This window comes from Hyaloscypha bicolor, assembly GCF_002865645.1.
Source record: "Hyaloscypha bicolor E unplaced genomic scaffold K444scaffold_117, whole genome shotgun sequence".
Lineage (NCBI taxonomy): Eukaryota > Fungi > Ascomycota > Leotiomycetes > Helotiales > Hyaloscyphaceae > Hyaloscypha > Hyaloscypha bicolor.
Window position 1 is genome coordinate 101,597 of NW_020194619.1, and position 21,886 is coordinate 123,482.

At 49.0% G+C, this 21,886-nt stretch overlaps 8 protein-coding genes across 8 annotated transcripts; 3 read left to right on the forward strand and 5 right to left on the reverse strand.

Annotated features, from left to right (window-relative positions):
* The first annotated feature begins 1,935 nt into the window (after positions 1 to 1,935).
* K444DRAFT_33909 (uncharacterized protein) lies at positions 1,936 to 4,896 on the forward strand. Its single transcript, XM_024872007.1, has 3 exons — positions 1,936 to 2,727; positions 2,909 to 4,057; positions 4,105 to 4,896. The coding sequence occupies exons 1-3, from the start codon at positions 2,240 to 2,242 to the stop codon at positions 4,640 to 4,642; spliced, it is 2,175 nt and encodes a 724-aa protein (XP_024733643.1). The 5' UTR covers positions 1,936 to 2,239; the 3' UTR covers positions 4,643 to 4,896.
* Positions 4,897 to 5,638: 742 nt separating this feature from the next.
* K444DRAFT_615149 (uncharacterized protein) lies at positions 5,639 to 7,616 on the reverse strand. The gene is made up of 8 exons (XM_024880666.1): positions 7,585 to 7,616; positions 7,350 to 7,530; positions 7,154 to 7,302; positions 6,962 to 7,025; positions 6,695 to 6,865; positions 6,282 to 6,607; positions 6,139 to 6,205; positions 5,639 to 6,059 (listed from the first exon to the last, which is right to left on the reverse strand). Exons 2-8 carry the CDS (start codon positions 7,507 to 7,509, stop codon positions 5,926 to 5,928), a joined length of 1,071 nt encoding a protein of 356 aa, XP_024733644.1. The 5' UTR covers positions 7,510 to 7,530; positions 7,585 to 7,616; the 3' UTR covers positions 5,639 to 5,925.
* A 1,295-nt stretch (positions 7,617 to 8,911) lies between these two features.
* K444DRAFT_615150 (uncharacterized protein) lies at positions 8,912 to 13,147 on the reverse strand. The gene is made up of 11 exons (XM_024880667.1): positions 12,961 to 13,147; positions 12,677 to 12,904; positions 12,195 to 12,616; positions 11,934 to 12,147; positions 11,145 to 11,879; positions 10,892 to 11,097; positions 10,751 to 10,843; positions 10,459 to 10,697; positions 10,274 to 10,400; positions 9,584 to 10,219; positions 8,912 to 9,412 (listed from the first exon to the last, which is right to left on the reverse strand). The coding sequence occupies exons 1-11, from the start codon at positions 13,024 to 13,026 to the stop codon at positions 9,154 to 9,156; spliced, it is 3,225 nt and encodes a 1,074-aa protein (XP_024733645.1). The 5' UTR covers positions 13,027 to 13,147; the 3' UTR covers positions 8,912 to 9,153.
* A 107-nt stretch (positions 13,148 to 13,254) lies between these two features.
* K444DRAFT_615151 (ER associated DnaJ chaperone) lies at positions 13,255 to 15,052 on the reverse strand. The gene is made up of 3 exons (XM_024880668.1): positions 14,256 to 15,052; positions 13,348 to 14,196; positions 13,255 to 13,299 (listed from the first exon to the last, which is right to left on the reverse strand). Exons 1-2 carry the CDS (start codon positions 14,785 to 14,787, stop codon positions 13,631 to 13,633), a joined length of 1,098 nt encoding a protein of 365 aa, XP_024733646.1. The 5' UTR covers positions 14,788 to 15,052; the 3' UTR covers positions 13,255 to 13,299; positions 13,348 to 13,630.
* Positions 15,053 to 15,072: 20 nt separating this feature from the next.
* Positions 15,073 to 16,134, forward strand: K444DRAFT_653960 (uncharacterized protein). The gene is made up of 2 exons (XM_024885913.1): positions 15,073 to 15,252; positions 15,339 to 16,134. The coding sequence occupies exons 1-2, from the start codon at positions 15,183 to 15,185 to the stop codon at positions 15,695 to 15,697; spliced, it is 429 nt and encodes a 142-aa protein (XP_024733647.1). The 5' UTR covers positions 15,073 to 15,182; the 3' UTR covers positions 15,698 to 16,134.
* K444DRAFT_34096 (uncharacterized protein) lies at positions 15,811 to 17,328 on the reverse strand. Its single transcript, XM_024872027.1, has 5 exons — positions 16,848 to 17,328; positions 16,578 to 16,737; positions 16,453 to 16,520; positions 16,250 to 16,374; positions 15,811 to 16,199 (listed from the first exon to the last, which is right to left on the reverse strand). Exons 1-5 carry the CDS (start codon positions 17,113 to 17,115, stop codon positions 15,924 to 15,926), a joined length of 897 nt encoding a protein of 298 aa, XP_024733648.1. The 5' UTR covers positions 17,116 to 17,328; the 3' UTR covers positions 15,811 to 15,923.
* A 353-nt stretch (positions 17,329 to 17,681) lies between these two features.
* K444DRAFT_593250 (uncharacterized protein) lies at positions 17,682 to 20,489 on the reverse strand. The gene is made up of 3 exons (XM_024878294.1): positions 20,147 to 20,489; positions 19,276 to 20,100; positions 17,682 to 19,228 (listed from the first exon to the last, which is right to left on the reverse strand). Exons 1-3 carry the CDS (start codon positions 20,360 to 20,362, stop codon positions 18,014 to 18,016), a joined length of 2,256 nt encoding a protein of 751 aa, XP_024733649.1. The 5' UTR covers positions 20,363 to 20,489; the 3' UTR covers positions 17,682 to 18,013.
* Positions 20,490 to 20,950: 461 nt separating this feature from the next.
* On the forward strand, positions 20,951 to 21,798 carry K444DRAFT_644528 (glycosyltransferase family 1 protein; the record flags this gene model as incomplete). The annotated part of the gene is made up of 2 exons (XM_024884974.1): positions 20,951 to 21,016; positions 21,073 to 21,798. The coding sequence occupies 2 exons, from the start codon at positions 20,951 to 20,953 to the stop codon at positions 21,796 to 21,798; spliced, it is 792 nt and encodes a 263-aa protein (XP_024733650.1).
* Positions 21,799 to 21,886: the final 88 nt, after the last annotated feature.

A 21,886-nucleotide genomic window follows, 5' to 3' on the forward strand; every position in this document is an offset into this window, starting at 1 on the left:
GCGCATATGCGCTTGCAGATCCCTGCACTGCCCGCAGCAGCCTGCCCAGTGCCCTCCCTTCCTGAGTTCCCTCCAGGCTATCCTACTCCTGGGTCCTCGCCCTAGGGCCTGGGCTCCTCCCCCCCAGGCTCCTCCCCCCAGGCTCCTCCCTCCCCCTCGAGCCCTGCCGCGCCGGCTGCTCCCTGTCTTGTCGACGTCGAAACCCCGCTGCAGCAAGACGTCTACAAGAACATCCCCCACTGCTACTCTATATGAGTATTAAGATTTGGCGCCTTGGCAACCTGTGAGCACCTTCCGAGTCTTCAAGACGTGCCCAGAAGGTGCAACTGCAACTGCAGGATCAAAAGCAGGAAGCCGATGATGCGGTCGGCCGGTTGAGCGAGTGAACCATGGCGTGGGTGGTCGTCGTGGACTGCATGTCAGAAGAGAGCGCAAGAACGGCGCGCTCACATCACCGCCATCTTCCTACGAGCGGACCAAGGGGTGAGATCAAGCTCACTGCTAGCTAAAAAGGCATAATGATGAAATGATATCAGACCGTCTTTCTCACGAGAGACCAGGAAGAGTGGGTTGGCCCACTGGAGAGAAAGTCAGACAGGACGAGGACGAGCAAGGCCGCCGTCGCCCCTCCTCAGAGCGTGCTCGTAAACTAACATAAGCTGTCGCCAAAACCGCTCATCGGGAAAGTAAGAACGGTGAGAGGACCAAGACTGAGGGAAAAGAAGTGTAGGCAAGTGGAGGAGCAGTGTCGGGTCACGCTGCGGAACAACGTGCTGCCTCACCGTCTGAGAAAGACAAGAGACGGCGACGGCCTGCTTCTGTTTCCTCCCATCCCATCCCCGTGTCTGGTTGCAGTCCACTACGGCACTGTGCCCTCAAGACCTTGCTCAAGGCATCTCAAAGCCGCCGCCGCCCTCATCTCCTACGCCCCTGGCGTACAGTTACCGTCGAGCCGTTGACAGCAGAGCAGCCTTCCAGGCTCCACGCCCAGCACATGCCCTGCCCTGCCTTGCCCTGCCTTGCCTTGCCCTGCCCTTCATTCTGGGAGCAGCAGCAATATCTCTTCCACTGGCGAGCACCGGCAGGCCAGGGCGCACTTGCGCAAACCAGAGTGTCATACCCAGAGACTATGACTTATAATTATTGCTGCCATAGCCAGCTAATAAATAGCGAGTCGTTCAAATTCGCGCCTCGGACATCTCTCGCCCTTCCAAGTTCCAGGTCCGCCCGTTGGTCAGCCTGGCTGGTTAGCCTGCCCTACGACTGCTACTAGTGTACACAGGACTGTACGTACGACAGCCCTTTACCCAGTTGAGCCACGCCCCCCAACCTGGGTGCCTTCGATGGTTGGACCGCACCGCACCCATCCCCAATCCCATCCCATCCCATACTTACATACACACACACATACTTCGTACATACATACATACATCATCCCATACCAGACCCACACACACCACCACCACCACCATACCAAACCCGTTGTGTTATTGTTCCTTTCTTCATGCCCGTTATTCGAACTTAGCCCAGCCCAGCCCGGTCCCTCTACCGCCTGGCGCACTACCATCTCATTCCCGAGACCGTCTCCATCTCCCCCTCCCCTCCCCCTCCCCTACACGACTTGCACTTAGCCCCCATAACTAGCTCGTGCTACGCTCCCACCTACCAGAAACGCCTGCCCGCCTGCGAACCTACGACTACAACCTGCGACCTCCCCCTCCGGTCACTCCACAAGTACTGTACAGTCCTATTTTATGTCGATGCTGCGTCGGCGGTTCTGCGCTACATCCACACCGTCTTGCCAGCCCAGTCCAGCTGGCCCACATCGCCCCGTCAGCCGCCCTGTGTCCCTGGCCAACTCCAAGTCCAAGTCCAAGACATCCTCAATCTAAAGTCCGAATCGATGCTCACTCTTCCACCTCCACCATCTTACACCCTTTGAGGTCTCATTCACCCAGACACTCATATATCGGCTCCGGCGCACCTCGACCTCTCCTAATTCTTCGATGACATAACGATTTCTGCATATCCCGGAGGACTTCTTTCTTTCTTTATTATATATTTTGTTGGTGGAATAGATATTCATGTTCGCCTCCATTCATTCTTCCCAGTCGGCTTTTCCGAAGACCTTTGCCACCAACGCACCGAGACTTTCTAGCAAGTAGTGGCAGGAGGTCCCACGCCATTCCTTAGACTTCGTTCTTTCAGCTCGTGGCGCTCCCAGATATCGAAATTCGTCATGGATATCCCACACCGTGGTGCAAGGCCGGTGGCCTTGCCCGAGATTTATGTCCACGACCCTAACCCCTCTGATCGATTTCGCACCTCAAGCTCGTCGAGTTCGTACAATTCGACTTCCTCTCCTTCGACCTCCTCCATTCCAATGTCAATACCGAACTCACGGGACCCTGTTCCTCCTCCACTCCCCCCACCCCGACATCTCGCAGACATCGCAGGCGGTGGAAATGGACCGGATATTGCATGGCAATGGGGGAATTCCATTTCTCAGGAAAGCGATTGGAGAAGATCGATGCCATCTGTCCAGCCTGGGTCGAGTTTATATGGCAGTTTTGCAAGTAGAAAGGGCGCATTGGACGAGAGACCGGACAATTCCCGTCGTGGAAGCTCTACCTCGACAATCAAGTCAATGAATGGGCGAGAGAATACATATCCGCGGATAGATGAAGGCTATGCGAGTCTGTCTGGAACAAGTATTGGATCTAGCAAGTGAGTTCTGCCATTCTTATAGCAAGGAATATTTGTCGCCTGGTCGAAGGGTGAATGGGGCACGGGGTGTTGCCCCTTCTTTATACCACCTGTACGACGGCCTCGAGCCATTCTCGGTTTTCATTCGATTTCTATGGGATTCACTTTAGTTTGTAACCCCAATGCTAACACTTGTTCCAAGCAGATCCAAATACCAAGATTCCTCTGCCGCCAGGTCTGGTTTTCAAAGTTCCGTTCACGAGAAATACCAAAGTAATGCCCAAGCATACGACAAATCGTTACTGCAAAAGCTAGATCCCCGAAGAGGCAGTGACAATACCACACCCCCGCGAGGATATTCGAGATCTGCTTTTAGCACATCCGCCAGTGATTCTTCTCCGACATCACGAATCGCTCTCGAGCATCGATACCCGAACGCCATGAAGCCACTATCCTTGCCGATTATCACCAGCAGACCAGGGCTTGCTGAAAGCCCATTAAGTCAATGGGCAGATACCCCGCTTTCCTCTATTTCTCCCGGGCATTCCTATCCCTACCCTAAGTTTGGGGGCCAAAGCCAATTCGACCGCAGGTCGCCAAGTGATACTGCAGAATCTGACAGGTCACCTGCTCCCTACATCAAACGATCTGGAAGTAATTCGGTAATGAGTATTGGCGACGACGCCTCCAGTTTCACGAGCAGATCTCGAGAAAGCTACGACCAGAGAGTTTCTCCAGACCATGACGTAGATTTTCATATGGAGGAGGCAGGTCTAAGACGTTTACATCTCGACGACTATTCAGCTCGCCCAGATGCCTACTCACCCGGTTCAACTGCAGGTCAGAAAAGGCGCGCTTCATCGCCGCCAGGTGATGAAGGCCCTTCGTTGCATACCGTTGGCAGCGCAAGTGATCTCTACCGACGGCGCGAATCTGCATCCCGAACCTCACCAGCACCTCGGTTCCACTCAAATTCAGGATCAGTATCGTCAACTGCGTCTGCCCCAAGGAGCGGTTCCTATGTTTCAGCTTTATCCGCCGGTGGGAGCAGCATAACCAGCCTGAATTCCTATGGGAGGTTATCCCCGGGTGGTCTCTCTCCAGGGGCGTCAGATATGTCCGACTCCCCTTATGTCACATCTCTATCTTTGAACCCTAGCCCCCGCGGGACGCTTTCCAGGTCAAATCACAACCGTACGATATCAGAGACGAGGCCACTTATGACATCTCGTAAACTTTCCGACAGCTTGAGCCATGGCAAACATAACGGTGCTCCCAAGAAACAGGGGGGGTTCATGTGTGAGTGTTGTCCTAAGAAGCCGAAGAAGTTCGACTCGCAAGAAGAGCTCAAGTAAGTCCACTGAAAAATCTAGGAGGTTGCCTACTAATTTCTCCTAGTGCTCATGAACAAGAAAAGCAATATGAATGCGCGTATTGCCGCAATCGTTTTAAGAACAAGAATGAAGCGGAGCGTCACCAGAATTCACTCCATCTTCGCCGTCATTCTTGGTCTTGTGCCGCCCTCTCAGGATTTCCAGCTGCGTTTCATAATTCTCCCACACGGCCAAACGAAGCTGACACGTGCGGCTTTTGTGGCGAAGACTTTCCCCGCTCGGGAATCTCATCCCCCTCCGTTACAGGACCCCCAACGGCTATAGCAACAGATCAAGACTGGGAAGTGCGGACAGCCCATCTCCAGGAAATGCACAAATTCGGCGAGTGCAACCATGCCAAGAAATTCTTCCGGGCGGATCATTTCAGGCAGCATCTGAAGCACAGTCACGCTGGAACAAGCGGCAAATGGACGAACATGCTGGAAAACGCATGCCAAAAGGATGAGCCAATGCCCGAAGTGATTCGAGGACCGGAAAGAGTCAGTCCTGGTGGGGCAAGACCGGGGAGAATCAGCGAAGAGGAGGAAATGGAACTTCTTTGAAGCAAAATTCTTTTACGAACACGAAATTCGACCTAGGGATGAAAAACGGAGACGTCAAGAAGAAAGGAGGATGAAAAGAATCATTAACGGCCGCATAAAGATACCCGGTTCGCTATTTCCATGCATTGCTTGCATATTCATTGTCATCAATTATGGCGGCTTCCCGAGGCCGACCACCACGCGCATATCTTTGTTCGCAAATTCTATATACCTCCCCGAACCGGGGATGGATGGTTGGTTGCATACAGCGCTACATTGGCGTCTGAACTTCGGAGTTCTACCCTCGCAACATTTGTCGGATGGCGTGCAATGATTCCGCGGTATTCTGGGGCAGTTGTGGCTTTGGGTTATTGGCACACGTGAAGGGAAATGGTCTCTAATCAGGTGGTGCTTCATCTAGCAATTGCTGCTCTGGTGGTTTGCATTTGCCTAGTACTTTCTACGGGCGGATTTGCACATTAGCATATAGCTAGCTATGCAGATCAAACTTGAAGTAAAATAACGAGATATGATCGATCATGTTTGCCGGTCTCGAATTACCAAGAATGGAACTTATTTACCCAGTGACGTCAAAGCATACCACCAAGGATTGAGAGCTAGTGCTCGAGAGAAGGTGTGGCTTATTCACTTAGCTCCTCCGGAATATTTGGCGCTTTGGGGTTCAAAATTCCTTCAGGACTCCAGTTTTTCATGTAAAAGCTGAACCTACTAACTCCCTCGTCAAGTCGGAGCTTGGAAAGAACAGTCATTCATCACTTCGGGGAAATGCTGGTCCGCAGAATGAGCACTTGTAGCCCCCGAAACCAACGTTCTGTGAGAGTATGGTACAATTGTTCATCCCTTCTACCAAGTAGGTCGCCACAACGTATATCTATCTTCTTGACTAAACCACAGTCAAGAGGCAAGGCGAGGTTCTCAAGCGTTGCCTCGGTATCCGTTGATCTTTACGTTAACTTTGATTCAAAGTGCGAGATATTCACATTCAACATCATGGACGTCGCATAATTCACCAAATTCGGAAAGTAAATACGCCTTACAAATGCTTTTTATAGAGAACGCAAGGGCTGGTCTTGGCAGCCATTTGTAGGAAGAAAACTAGTCGTGGATCTGCAGTCCTGCGTATTTGAGACAAAACAGACTAGTCACCTCACAAAATCCTTCCTTCCTCGGATACGGTGGACTTTGAAGTATGTAAGGCTGAAACAAGATTTCCCTCTGTCTTGGGGTCAACTATTCTTCGAGTCTCATATTACCACGTTGAGGTGTGGAAAATGGGACCCAGATTAGAAAATTGCCATCGCGTTCGGTGGCGAGCTCACGCCTCCTGGCATATTCAACGGTATCGAAGTCAAGAAGAACGAGTAGCGCTTGAGCTCCGCGCAAATTTTAGACAAAGCCTCAAGGTCGAACACTTCCCCTTTCCGGATGTTACTGTTAGCGATCGCCGGGCGAATCCTGTGCGGCAGGGACAGGAACTTGAGAAAGTCGAGACGTACCAATGGGCATGCCCCATCCACCTAGCAGATACTCATGCATTGAAACTTCGCCTGGCGTGGGGAAGACCTAACCAGGAATATGATATTAGCCAGCCACATAAGACAATGCCAAGAGTAGATATAACTAGGCGGTGGCGACTTACTTCCCAGGAAATGGCATCTCCAGCAACGGCGGTTATGCCGCTGTCCCAGAGCCATTCGAGAAGCTCGATGGATGCTTCTACGCCTGCATGCTCCGCTTCTTCTTGTGCGGCGTATTCCTTCTTTTGTTGTTCGGTGAAGGTCTCCCATTCTGGCATCATGCCGGTGCGGATGAAGAGGATGTCTCCCTTGCGAGGGGTTACATTTTCGGCTCTACACATGGCGAGAATGCTTTCGAAAGAGACTGCATGGGTTGAGAAGCATGAGTATTTTATTGGCGGTGACTGTGATGAAGCCCAGCGGTGGTAGTCCAGGAGTATACCACGACCTTGGAGCAGAGCAATGTTCAGTGGACTTGTCTCGTTTGGAAAGGGAAAATTTAACACTGCTAGAAAACCAAGGTGTGGATGCTTACCAGCAATACCCTCCGATGTCCAATGCTGTATACCAATTCGATGATTTGAGGAGTCCATTATCTCCTCTTTAGTGGTACCGCCATAGTAAACACGATCTTTGGAAGTGGAAGGTTCATTCGTATGAAGTGGCTGTGAGTAATGCCGAAATCCATCCCATTGACTGCTCTGCTCTGCGTTTGTGTCAGGCGGCTCTCCAAGATTTTACAAACGCTCTGTGAAAGGGAACAGCACCAAAAAACTTCATATGGGAAGTCGTTCAAACCTACGAGGATTCATTTCATAGACGTCGTCAAAACAGGCTCCTAAGCCAATACCACCAGGACCAGGGATCTGCACAACTTCGAATCAGTATTGATCAACGGGACAGGTAATTTTCCCAGAACTTGGGGAACATCTAGAAGTGACTCGCGAGTTCTAGAACGTCAGGGAGTGGAAAGAAGAGCTCGAGGACACCATACAGGGATGACTTTGTGCGAACAGGACTGACGGCCAAACTGCGAATACTCAAGCTTTTTCATATTCCAGTTAAGCCCAACTCTTCTGCCAGTCTTGATCTCAGAAGCAGCGGCCGCTGAGACGACTTCTGGGGTAAGGAGCGACAATCGGCCTAGCATCTATCAGGTTGCTGTTCATCTGATGCGACAGGGGGCGAACCAAGGCCTTCAAGAGCCGATGAGGGAGAGCCCAACCAGACTCGCTTTGGATCCGGCAGTTTAGAAAATGGAATGTCATAGATTGAGATATTATAACGAATTACTTCCACTGTTCCTTCAGATTTGGCATAGGCCGAGCCCGATTGGGACAAGTCCTCCATGTTGAGAAAGACAATAAGGAGCTATTCATTGGTCAACACAGTTCAGTATTTGCAAGTAACAGGAACCTGAATTACGAGATAAACGTGATGAGGAGAGTTGGAAAGAGGTGCGATGCGGTGCATATAACTATTGACGTTGAAGTTATGGTCCTGCCCCCTCCCAACCCCACCTTTGATTGACGAATCGTTTAATACCTTCTCCACACCCCTGAATTATCCTGCGAAGTACTTTGGACCAACATGCGGGCAGGCAGTCATAGAAAGTGGAAATGTGGAATACAATATGCGAGGTCTTTTGGCCTCCGATTTAGGAATCGATTTGAAAATACACCAAACTTCCAGCTACTCTAAGTCCTCGAGGCATTTTGAGGGAATCCAAATATTCCAAATACTGATCGGCGATGCAGAAGTAACTTGAGAAGTGCCGAGCTTCCAAATGTCCACTGTTTAGGTTGGCCTTCGATGAGCCTGAGCAAGTGCCATATCACACAGGCTGAGCAAGAGCATATTTGGTCAGAACTTCATTGAAAGACAACGGATAAAAAGTAAAACATGCACGAACTCGATTGAACAGGCGGACAAATGGCTCATTGCTTGGCTGTACCCTTGATCAGAAGCTCTTTTCACACCCAGCGAAGGCCAAAGACTTTCATGAGATCCCATCTACCACACAGTACACTAATCTCTCAATAGCGGTCTAACATCCCAACTTCCGATTGCCTTCCACCACCGCAGTGTCTCTCTTCCCATATCCGTTCATCTCGTGCCATCACTCAATCTGCCTGAAGTCGTTCTCCGCGAAATATCGCCCTTTCAAACCGTCTCGATCCGGCTCGCCTTGCCGACGTTGATGATAATGCTCCTCCTTGGGAGATCAGCTTTTCAACCTGTACTCCATCAAGAGACTCACTGATTGTAGTTCTTTTCTTGCATTCAGAGTCCACTCTCCCAGCCACAGCCGCCGCTTCAACCGACCCTCGACTCAACGCTCTCCTCCTCTCCACAGCATCTGATCTCCCTCTATACGCAGCACCGATCCACTCTGCACCATGTAATTCATAGTCGAAAAGTGTCATCGAGATTGTTTAGGACTGGGAGTCTGGAAGCAACTAACAGCAAGCTGTTCACAGAGATGCTAAGCTCTGCTCGGATATTTAAAGACGATGCGTCTTGGGTGAATTTTAATGTCCGTAGACAGTGTGAATTTTAACGTCCTTAAACAGTGTGAATTTTAAAGACAGTGGTCCGATGTTCCGCAGAACGTGAGGTTGAAACCCGGAGACTGCAAAACGAAGGGGGGGGGGCGGAAACCAAGATAAGGTCTTGAAAGGCACTGAGCTACTAGTGCAAGAAAGGGAGGAAGGGAGCACTCGTGGGAAACGAAAGTGGAAGGCAGGGGCTAGCGAGGCGAGGCCGATTAGTCTCCCACGCGGCCCTGTTGCTCAAGAGACATAAACGTTTCTTCTTATGCTGGAGTTCTTAACATGGATTTCCGAAGGAATGGGAAACCCAGTTGATACTGAATTTACCTTTGCTCTATGAAAGTGATTTCAGAATCGCCGCAAACTCCAGACACGTTGGCTATGCAGGCATCAGCAACGCCAGTCCCAAACTCATAACCAGTGTGAAATGCAATATGACAGTCTAACCAGCCGAAGTGTCCATCAAATCATCACCGCGTGCAGCCTTGGCCTTCTGCATCATCTCTGCTCTCCAAGCAACGATTTTCGCCTTCAATTCCGGATTTTCGATGACATCCTCAATCTTCAATGGCGATCGGTTGAATGGATCGTGAGGGTCACTGAGTAAATGACTTCGAATAGTGCTTCGGTCGATTATCTGTTTGCTCACGGGTAGTATGACAGGGTCCTTCATCAAGGTTGCCATGATTGGATCCAAGTACCTGAAAATGGTCAGCTTTCAATATCTTCTGGGACTATACATTGAAGAAGTCCAAGAACTCTTGGGGTCCAAGGACGTTCGAAACAACCAGGCTCGATGGCGATGACGAGCAATTATTTGAGTGTCGGTGGAACGACCGAGTGAAAACCATAGAAAAAAAAGCAAAACTTACTCATCAGGAATATCTCCCAAGTCCTCTTCATTTTGGTCTTCCAGTTCCTTGGCTGTCTTGAAGCGGCCCTTGAGATTTTCCCATGCTGCCATATCTTCAGTGGATCTGAGGCCATGTCGTGTTAGAATGCGAGATGCTCGCTCAAAATTTTCCGGCTTGTATGATCGCCCGTCACCAGCCACAGCTTCAACAAAACTCTCCGAGACTCCCAGATTGAGATAGATCTCAATGAATTCACTCAGCAGGGTTTTTGGATCAAATTGATACTTCTTGGGGTCGTCAACCTTCAAATTGAGGGACTTGGGACCCACAAGCGTGTCAAGAGTATAGTCGACCATGGCAGCAACTCGTTCAACGATTTCGGGCATTGTGAAAGAAGCACTTAGGGTCTTGGTGAAAAGCTTCATCATCGATACCGTTTCATTTGTTAGTTGCATGTAGGACTGGGCCTGGCCTTCTGCCGTTGCAAGTTCTTCTTCTTTTGCTGTTCTTTGTTCGGCAGTAAGGGAATTCGGCGGCCGTAATTCAGCTTGAAGGTCATGGATTTTCGGGAACTTCGTCAATGCTTCATCCAAAACATAAGTGGCATCGTTCAGGAGTAGATTAACAAATCTTAGGAAGAATTCCGTGTTCGTCCTGTGGGGTCAGCATTGTATTTCAGTAGTGACTGGTAGTTTAGAAATAACTCACTTGCTTTCCTGTGTCAAGCGGTCTTGGTAGACCGTGTTTGTCCAAATGCACTTGATGACCTGGAATATCTCGTATCTGATGTTGAATTTGTCGTAGAACTGGGTGTGTGCTCCTGTTGATTCGACCTCTTTGGTGTTTCAGTCAGTAAGATTATGTATCGAATTCAAGGGTTTTCAGAGCCTTACCGATATAGAACTTCATAAGGGCGTGGAGCAAATGGTCATTCGCGAATTTTGTCCCAATCAAAGAATCTCCTAAAACACCTTTCGTGCGATGGTAAATAGGCCAAGTTCCGTGAAATAAAAGAGATACAAGCTTGGCCTTCAAATAAGGATTCTTGATGTATTCAGAGTTGGTCAAGAACGTAATACACAACGCAATAACCTCATCACCGACTGCTGAGATCATGACATCCGGAAGGAACCTATCTTGAGTTTAGCAATGACGAGTAAAACAGCAATTATCATAGAAATGTACCTAAATATGAAGTTGAAGTTACCAACGATGTCTTCCAGGACGTACTCAGGTAAGAATCGAAAGGCATCTGGTTGCTGTGCTGGAAGAGGGAGTCTAGGAATATATTAGAACAGCAAGAGGCAATGATACCGTCCAGCTTACTTGATAGTCTTGTCAGGGGTATAGTCAGATTGGGTAGCAATTCTCAAAAGCCATACGGTTACGACTCTCATGAAATTGAGTGACCTCGCCTGCATCACTTTGTCAAACAAAACGCCCTCTACAGCGAATTTGAACGACATTGCTTTTTCAAGAGCATCGCTGACTCTTCTCAATTGTTCCTCGAGCCTCGCCATATTGAATGGAGACTAGACAACGTTAGCGCAGTTCTTATGGAAGGCTAGGAGAAACTTACACCTGCAAATTTGGGGCGCTCTGCCTCCAGTTCCTTCGCCTTGTCTGTTAAATACTTGATTTCCCTGTCCAGAGACTTGAGCATGCTGTTTGTAGCCTCGCTTCCATAATGGTGTGCAGCAAGCGTCAAGAAGAAAACTTCGGAGATGAAATTTGAGGTTCCTGAAACCACAGTCTCATAATACTCCGTCGAGGCACTCTCGTCAGCGTTGAGCTTTGTTTCATCCTTAATCTCGACTCGTGGATTGCGCCTCAAATAATCAACATCGATACGATTGACCTTTGAGAATGTAGCATCCATGAAAGGTTCACAAAGACCGTCTAAGACCACTGTGACATTCATCAAAAAACCGTCAGAAGACAGTTCCTCTGGATTGGGCCGTAGAGCCCGCCGTTTATGGTTCGAGTTCACAATATATGCAAACCAATCAAGAGTTTTGTTCCTTGACTCGGGGCTGCTACGCACAAAGTGATTGACAATATCAAGGAGATCTCTCTGGTGGGTCTGTAAAGTAAGTCTCAGCGCTTCTTGAGAGGTATGAACTTTACGTTTGTCCATCGTCTTCGGTGCAGCAAAATACTCCTTGGTGACTTCTGCTTGTAGTGGGGAGATGCGAAAGAATGGGCCTAGGATAGTGTGCTTCTCAATTCCAGGTGCAGAGGTTGCCATTTGAAATAATGGGTCCTCTGCGATGGCTGAGACAAACTTCGGAAATTGAGATAAAGCCTTCATTGCCTGTGATACAAATTAGCTTAGCTTGTTACAGCTGTGGGGTTCACATCAACTAACATGAACGTATGGCTTGTAATTGTCATTCATTGACATCGTCGCGAGTTGCTGGCTCAAGCCAATCACAGCTTTCCTCAACATTGGCTTAATGGATTCATCCTCCTCAAAACGAGCCTCCATTTCAGCCAGGAAGTCGGGGCTGATGCCCCTCTCCTCTTCTGGCTCTAACAATAAGTAGGGTGTCAAGGTGTCCAATGCTGAGTTGGGTTCACGACTGGAGAGGATTAGCCATATATTTTCGCAATTGTAACGATCACTGACCCAAAGAATTCTGGCATTTCCACAGCAAACACGCAGTTGCTCATGCAAAGGCGTTTAGCTTCTTTTAAAATGGCATCTTTCCCACTAGCATACCCCCTAATTCCCTTCAAAGTCCTCATTATCCGCTTCCAACAAGGTATCAGGTAGTCCAAAGCACCTTTGCTATGCGGGATTGCCGAAGCTGCCTCGAGGATAGCAGAATCCAGCCTTTCTTTGGTTAGCATAATAGGAGATTTCTCATCTTCCAACTCTTGACGTAGATTCGGAAGATATATGAGCTTATGGTTTGAAGAATCGACTGTTTGGTTTGGGTCTAAGGTGATGCGGAAGATGCTTCCCAACGTTCTGTTCTCATAAGCCTCGAGCAACTCATCAACTGAAGCAGGCGTCTGTTTCTTTGGGGGGTTGGGTCGCGGGGAAGCCTGCCCGTCTGATTTAGCTCTGGATCGTTTCAACTGTGCTTCTGCGGGTATCTTTCTTACGGTGGGGAGGTCCGCTGCGTCTTGGGTGCCCGGGCTGACTTTGCTGGAGAGGGCTATGGGGGGAGTTGGCGCTTTGGTGATGTTGATCTTTGGTTTCACCGCAGGCTCAGCGTTTTCAGAGGAGATAGGTGGAGTTGAAGATGAAGAAATCCCTGTGGATCCTAGGGTCGGCTGTGTGCTTTTTGGAGCTGAAGCCCCGGACAGCTTTTCGAGTCGTCGCCGCCGAATCTGCAAGGCATAACGGTTAGGCACGTCGAGTTGAAGAACAAAGGGTTGAATCTAACCTGGTCCATTTTCTCCTTGTCTGGAGCTTCTGGGGGCGCCGGCGGAGGCTGCTGGTCATTATCCATAACGGCGATGAGTGCGTCAAGCAGATGTTTGGGGACAGGAGCCAAAGGGCATGGAGTGGCAGCCTCGTGTTCTTGACGTGACGTTGGGGCTGCTTAGCGATAAGATTAGGGTTTGCTAATCGTAGGCCGCAGGGGGTGTTGAAGGAAGCTCTTGGAAGCTTCTCTCGGACATGAATCTCTGGAAGCGCAGTGAAAGTATTGGCATTTAACTAAATTCTGTGGTGGCGATCGATGGAAATATCAATGTCCGGATCATGCAGGGGACATTGGCAGGTGAATCTTTCCGTACTTACTGGAGTGCTCTCCAACTAACGAATTAAGCCATGTGCTCTTACCTACAGATGAAAGGTTCACAAGTACTGGTTCAGACCAAGTTCACCAAGAGAAGCGCAGACCGAGTCGCTGTTTTCGAGTCTAAATCTGTACATTCAAAAGGAAGGCCACGGGTTCATTGGTATCGATAGGACGATTTGTCTATTATGGCACAATGCAACCTTGGAAACCCAGGTCATCCACTAACTCGCCCCAGAATGCTGCAGTCCCAAACGCCATGCTTACCATAGACAGGCCTCAAAATGTACAACGAAAATATGGTCAAGCTCCTTCAATAGTTATTTCTAGCAACCCCCATGCTGTCGAGTCTCCTGCAGCTCTTCATTTCCATGTTTCTGGCCCGTTGCATCTTCTCCGGGTCTTGGAAAAACCACCCTTGTGCTTCATTATATAACTGCTGCTTTGCAACTTCCTCTTGATGACATTCTTCACCCAGGCGCTGCACGAAGTTGATTTCTGCCCTTTGGTCGAGTTTTGCAAATTGCGAAGCCGACCAACTCTCTACTTCAGTAGGGTTGATATAGTAGTCAACTTTCAATCGCGAGGTATGCCGGTGAAGGGTATGCGGTGGAACAGCACGGTCGAATCGCATCGAGGGACCAGTTGCTGCAGATCCAGATCCAGAGAAGAGCGATGAGATTATGGGCAATATCAAGATGAACAGCAGGGGTAATAACCCCATGAGCCTTGTCTGCAGAGAGGCCGGAGGTTCTGGGGGCGCGTTTGGATCTCGTGGCCTTCTTCGAGGTCTTGCTCCACCAAACTGGTGCACTCTGATGCCAGGCCCCCCTCCCAGATTGAAGACAAATTGCGGGCCGGCGTCGAACACTCCACCACCTGCGCATTGCATTAGTTTCTCTTCCAACTTCACGGGATTCCGTTAGACGGTCACTTACCACCGAAGGGGCCAAATCCGCCGCCACCTCCACCAAAGAATCTATTGAACATTTCTTCAGGACTTATTTCCTCCTCAAACATCGAACCTCCCCCTCCAGCTCTCGAGCTGGGCGTTCGTCCCCCAAATCCAGAGAATGGACTCTGTTGCGGCGCCCCACCGCCAAATCGACTATCAGGATCACCTCCATACTTGTCAAACTTCGCCCGCTTTTCCGCATCACCCAGAATTCCGAAAGCCCTGCTCACCATCTTAAAAGCCTCGTCTGCGTGCTCGTGGCCATTCTTATCGGGATGGGTGAGCAGACTTAATTTCCTGTATGCCTTCTTTATCTCCGTATCTGTGACAGTCGTCTTCACTTCCTCCAGTCCCAGGATGTCGTAAAACGCGGTCGGCGGACACCTCCGGACCCTTAAAACCGCACTCTTTTGCTCAACCGTGTATTTCCTATCCTGATTTCCCTGATTGTGATCCCGCGATTTGGCGGTGCCATTGGGCTTCGCATCCGCACCAGATGCGGTTGCTGAGGGCATTGCGCCGCAGGGTGGTTGTTGTAAATCGAGATCAGTGAGGCTGCCAAGTCAAGAGGATAGTCTGGGTTAGCTGAGTGTTTGTCGAGGCCGGAGGGGTTTGAGTGGGGATGAGGACCGTAATGTGACGTCTTCTGGCCACGGTGCATGTGGATGGCCTCTCAAGGTTGCTGTTTATGTGCGAGGCCTTTAGTCCGCGTTGGTGATCCTGCACCTTCCGAACATTAGGTAAGCGGCTATTTCCCTTTGGCATTGCACGTGATGGGAGATCCTCAACCTCCATCGATGACGAATTTGAATTGAAAGGGGATTTGGACAAGCCAATTCTCCTCCAGAACATAGTGCACTTGTACGCATCTACGCAGAGCATCAAGAACCACCAGCACTGTTGTCACATCATGCCGTCCGAAGACCAAGCAGTCCAAGATGCCAAAAAGACAGCCATTTCATATGCAACAGATTGGGGCAGTAAGTTGACCCCTGTTTCTTATATTTCATACCCCCATCTCCTTCATATACCTTTCCACATCTGTAAACTTTTATTGACTTAGCAGGCTCCCCCCTGCCTCCAATGTTTCTTGCTACCCTCATAACAGCGCTCCATGCGAGGCCCTTTCGACCGCTCCCCATGATCTTTCCACCCGTGCTTCTCTTCAGCACCTATCTGAACCTCTCCGATTTCACCGTGGACTCTGCAGGGCTTACCGCTGCCTGGTCTGGGTTGTATTTGTTGCTTGCGCGGAGGAGGAAGGTCGCTGGGGCGAATTTTGGGTCGCACATAGGAAACAAATTTGGGGCGAGAGGGTTGACTAGGGGTGCTGCTATGATGCTTGCTGGTGCCAATGTCGCTGGTGGTGGAATTACTTACGCATTTGGGCGGAGAAAGAATGACGAGGGAGAGAATAGCATTTGAAATTTTTTCCTGGAATGTAACAGTGGCGGAATTGTACGATAGCTCAGAAGAGAGCAATTGTATGATATTCGACCACAAGGTCACGAAATCTAGAGACCAATAGCCTGCGAGGCAGGAATGCCTGTTCGATTTGTCGCTGCAATATTCATGCCAGGTTTTGAAGAATTCCATCCAAACTCCAAAGCCATCTCTATTGCCTCCATTTCCATAAATCCCGGCACTTTTCTCACCAGAACAACGCCGTGGCCAGCAAGATCATTATAACCATAACCGTAAACATGACCATTTGCGCCATTCTAGGCCCTTGAAGCACTGTATCGTCTGATCTGTGGGTATTGTCGGCGAAGAGACCTCGCAAGGTCGATGCTTGATACTCCTTGATGTATTCAACATCGCAATCTCGAACTTTGGGTTCCGCGTAGCCTCTGTACTCCTCCAGGGCTGACTCGAGATTCCAACCTGTGACGTGTCGCAATACAGCTACAGCACAGCCGGTCCGATGCTATATACTATAAGCTACAAACAAGTGGCATTGAGGTGCAAGACACATACCTTTCCATGGTTACAATGTATCAACAAGGGATAATTAGAATCGTCCAGAACGACCTTCATGATAGAATGCATAATGGCCTCGGGGATCTTGACCTTTTTCGTTCCTTGCATGTCAATGACACAGTCTAATACACAAATTTCTAATTAGTATAGTACATAATGGGGTTTATAGGAAATAGTATTTTTAGAGAAGGAGGATTTACGGCGAATATCATTGCGTTGCATGAACGATGCAAAATGGTCCGGGAAAGGATCATTCTTTACAAGGGAGCTACATGGGATCAGCACATTCCATATGAGGTTCCTGAAGCGGTTGGAGGCCACTCACAGAATGGTCTTCAAGCCGAGAGTGTCGAGGTATCCATAGTCTTCATTGGTTGGGTACGAAGAGCGGTACAGCGACCCAGGAAGAACAACGCCAAAGTTGACAGGTCGGGAGTCGGTCTTCGCTTTGGTTGACGCGTTGGCGGCTTGAAGGCTCTTTATGACTGTATGACTATCAACAGAGTTTCCCACGCGGAAGGGGTGAGAGATGGATTCATTAAAGATCGAGCATGAAAGCTCTCAATCTAAGCGCAACTGCACCAGGAGAACGTACCTTGCTTTGCTATGCCCTCCGAGGTGGTCGGAAATATTGGACACAAGACTTTCCCAAGATCAACCACTGGCATTCGTAGAACTTGGATGCTCCTTGACGAAGTCACAACTTCTCGTTGTGGTCTCTCTCTTTCTTTCTCATCACAAGGAGGGTACCTCGACTCGTATCCCAGCTGCCCCGCAATTCCCGCCTCCATAAGTTGTTGCTCTTCGACAAAGAGCCTCGTTGACCTCCTCGAAACCGTGACAGTGTTCGTCTTCTCCGACATCTCGGTAGTCCCTTTTCCTTTGAATCTCCAAGTCTGGCCCCCTACTTCGACCCAACGGCCACCCTGGAGATGATTGCGACCGTTGAAATTGGCTTTCTCAAGGGACGGATCCTTCAAGTTGACTCTTTGTCCAAGCCTTAAAGAAGGCCGCGACAAATGCGTTGGCTTCCGTTGCTCTGCGTAGAAGTCATGGTGGCGATGTCTTCTTTTCTTGATTCAGGAGTCAATCCTCTTGCAAGATATGGGAGGGAGAAGAATGATAAATCTCACGCAGGCGCAAGTGTCTTTATAATTCGAATCTGAACTGGCTGTGTGGCTTCATTTTCGGTCCCAAACACGGGAACGATGGAACTTTCGGGGCCACGGACGTGGATCGCGCCCTAGCGTGCAAACTAAGCTTTAACACCATTTCCTCACCTTGCTTCAAATGTCGGAGAATCAAACTGATTTATGTGCACTCATCGGTGCGGAAATCTGGCTGGTGAGGACAACGTGTTGTCGTTGTTGCAGTGGCGAAATATTTGCCTTGATCTCAATGACAGCCGAGCTCTACAGTAGGTTGTCTGGTCAAACGGGGCACAAGCTTTTATTGAAGTTTGAAATTCTTGCACACTTTAAGGTTTGATAGTCAAGAAGCCGACTCTCCTTGACAATCCAAATTGCTTATGTCTCCGGTCATTGTACAATGCTACATGCATTCATGCCCATAACCCTTACCACAATAAGAAGTACCACATTTGTTACTGTAAATGCTATCAAGTAGTAGACTTTTGTGTTTCAATTCTCATCAATGTCCATAATCCTTGTGGGCCAGGTTCTTTTGTTTTATGTACCACCTTGAGCGTGTTGTTTCGTCAAGCCTGGCTCATCCTCTTGTGCTGACCACTCATGTCACAATTTAGTGACCAAAGAACGCAAGCCAAATCTCATGGACCATCATTCCACCTGTCAATATCGTACCCATCGAGGCACAATTCTCACAATCACCATTTCCAGCAATAATCTCAGAAAATCCATAAAGAGCTGCAGCAGCTTCAAGTCCACCGAGGCAGGCTCCTATTCCCTCCGCCGGCGTCATCTTAGTTCCCGGTCGCCTGAAGGTAGTGTTATCTAATACTGTGCGAATCCCTATGAGAGCACAAACAATCATAACCGTCACCATGACGTTTCTCGAATGCTCAGTGAGGTTGAAGAGGGTGTGATTCCAGAAAAAAAGACCTAGAAATAGTGCAAGGCTCTGACAGGTATGACGGGTGGTCGAGCCAGCTTCTGCAGGCGAGGGTGATTCCGTCTCGGAGTTTCCCAGAGAGAAAGATGTCAAGAGATCCGCTAGCGTGTTTCCTGCTTCGCTCGGAGCTTGAGGGGGGAAGAACTTTTGCTGTGCGAACTCAACACCCTGGCGCGGCACTTCATTCTTAAGAAGAGGTATCCTGTCGACCTCTGCTCCTTCTATAGACTTTCTATGTGTAATGTTGTTGAAAAAGTTCTCTTTAGTTTCTTGTGAAGATACACGCAGCCTTGGTTGGTTCGGCGGATTCCGCAGTCGCTGGGCTGGTGCGATAGGCGCTGGCGGGACTTTATACCAGAAGGGAGATGATTGGTCACCAGTAGGTGCCTCGTTGAAGAGCTGTGTCTGACGTTGTAGTGATCGAGGAGGATTGAATGCACGGTGTTGAGATTGGCTTTGGGAAGGTGACCATTCCATTTCATCCACCCTATTGCCAGTATATCGATGTTGGTGACGAACTGGTACTTCTCCAGTAGCCAGATAACGAACCGATTCTGCTTGCGTCATCTCGAGTAAGGAGGGACTTGTTCTACCCGGTGGGAGCAGATTGCTAGCTGGTACAATTTTAGTGGAAGGTAGTTGGGACTGAATCCTCTTCGGATATCCTTGCAGTCTGTATGTCACAGGCGAAGGAGGTGATGGCGGTGATGACTGCCGGGATCTTTTTGATGGAGTTGCTGCAATTTGATCCAGTGCGTCAGCCATGCTGTCAACGCCTTGGTTTGGGCTTACGGATCGGGGTCCCACGTTGGGAAGCTTTTCTGGAGTAGATGCCCAAAGCGGACTCATATCAACTCTCAGAGACCGAGCTGCCCTAAAAGCTAGCTAAACGATGTTAGAAGTGCAGTTTGTAAGTTCAAGAAGTCACGTACCAATGTGACAAAACAGGGAAAGAAGATATGTGCTCCAGTTGAGACGGCAGAGAATGGGTTTGCGAATACGCCTGTTCCCATGATGTAGTAGAAGAGAGACCGAATCACGACTAACAAGAACTGGAGTTTGTACCAATCACCAAAGCCCTTGATGTGGTTCATAAAGCCGCTGTTCATTTGCTTGAACATGGGATTCCACCAGATAGAGGAGACGCTGCAGAGTAAACTGAAGCGAGCCCAATCCCTGGATGTTGATATTTGGATGGCACCCTCAAGAGGAGAAACCAAAGACGATCGAAGTAAACTTTCGAGAGCCTCAGGGTGGTCATGTTGAGCAACCGCCACCAAGGCCATAATGTTCCAGAGGATTTGACCCAGAAGTCCCACATACGACAACCACTTGCCTGCAGAATTAATGAATCCAGAAAATGACAGCTGGGTGACCGTTGCAGATTTTCTTGCTCTGGATCTTTCCATCAATCTCCGAAGATGATCTGCCTTTGCTGTTCGGCCGGCTTCACGCATCCGTTCCAGTACCCGTGGCTCGCAGTCTTCGCAGACTTGAGGATATCTCTTTTCCAGGCTCTTTCTATATGCGAAGTATTTGCGCTCAAGGTCCCTATATTGGGAATGATTCGGGTCTGTCTCAATATGGTACTGGGCGAGCGACGCCGTGTAGAGGTGTTGATTCTTCAGACATGTTGTACAGAAGAGCATTGAATCGGAGACTTGAGAGGAAGGAGAATCGGGTCTTGGTATGGTATACTTCAGGTCGATGGGAGCAGCAGTCTCTGTAGCAACTGGAGGATCGGTGATATCGCCATGCTACGAGGTATTAGCATCATATACAGCCCAGGTTTAGAATACGTACTTCATCAAGAAAGTTTACGGAGTCGCACTTGGTACACTCCCACTGCGTAAGAAAGCCATCGTATTTGATGTCGGATCTCTTGTTGCAGTAGAAGCACACGAGATTCTTCCGACGCAGCGATGAAGCCATGAGTCCATGACTTTGGGTCTTGCTGGACAGCCAAAAAGTGTTGTGGTGGATTGTTGTTGATGCCAGAACTTGGCCTCGCTGCGCCATCGTTGATCCCCTGTCGATGAGGGTGCAGGGGTGTCTTAAATTTTTTGAGTCTTCGGTGGAAGTGGGAGTGGAAGCAGAGAACAACAGCGAAAGGAACTTCGGAGACGGAGAACGAGGGGAAAGAAACAGAGGGTTGTTAAAGGAGATTGGTTACCTCTTTTAAAAAGGCGTGCCTATTCAAGACAATGCATAACCCTACCTATTGTCCGTCTCAAAACCGAGCCATTGTCCGATTCATTGTACAGCAAGCCATATGCCATATTTACTACAGAAGCCTCGAACTCGAACTCGAAATTGGACGGAGAGATTTTAGAGGTGAACTATGAGCCTAATCACGATGTTTTCTCGTCTTGACCGAAATTGATTGCCCTCCTGCCATGGTTGGACCCCTTTCAAAGCTAGGCGAGATCCAAACGTTTCTGGCATTACCTTCTCCTCTCAACCAACTGGTCCATACAAGCTCAGCTGCGTTTGCCATTGATGCTACTCTCCAGTATGCGTGCTTGAATATGCAGGTGCTGGCCTTTGGCTCCGAATTTCCTGCAGATTTGAAATACTCTCGACGAGCTTCAGCCTCGTGTCCTTATCATGACCACAATATCAGCCTTACGCCTCATGGTTGCAGCAATATTCATCGTGATCACTACTGCATTTGTACGATTCCCTTTATCAATCCTAGTCTCTAAAACTCTACTAATCATGATGCTTAGCTTCGTCTCCTCTATATCCTACCCATATCTTCTACTCTTCGACATGGACGCACCATCAAGCACCTCAAAACTAAACTCTCACATATGGTGGTTGTCCTTGGATCAGGCGGCCACACGGCAGAAATGATGTCGCTGCTTCGAGACATTGATCCAAGGAGATATGCGCATCGAACATACATCGTATCGTCTGGAGATAGCTTCTCTGCTGGCAAAGCTGCGGAAATTGAGAGAATCATTCAGTCGAAGCACGTACAATCGTTCTCTGCACCAACAAAGGCGGGAGAAGCCCATTCTATGACAGGAACATGGGATCTTGTGATTGTACCACGAGCACGGAAGATACACCAACCTCTCTATACTACGCCCTTTTCCTCATTGTGGTGCTTGATAGGCTGCCTGCAAGCTTTACATGCGACTTCCAAAGCATCTAGAACCACGCCTTATGAGTATCCCGATGTTGTTATCACAAATGGACCGGCTACAGCTGTCATGGTAATCTTGGCAGCAACTATTTTGAAGTTGTTTGCAGTGGCACCGGCACAGAAAATGAAAATCATCTACGTCGAGAGCTGGGCGAGAGTGAAGACTCTAAGTTTAAGTGGGAAAGTTCTTTTGTGGACTGGGATCTGTGACAAATTTCTTGTGCAGTGGGAATCATTGGCAAAGAAGATCAATGGAACAGGAACTAGAAGGAAGGTCGAGTGGAAGGGTTTCCTGGTCGAGTAACGTTTGTGATGCTGCATTTGCTTGCTAGATACCAATTTCAGACGGTAGCTTCAATATATCGTCAAAAAACTTAACTGTGTAATTGAAG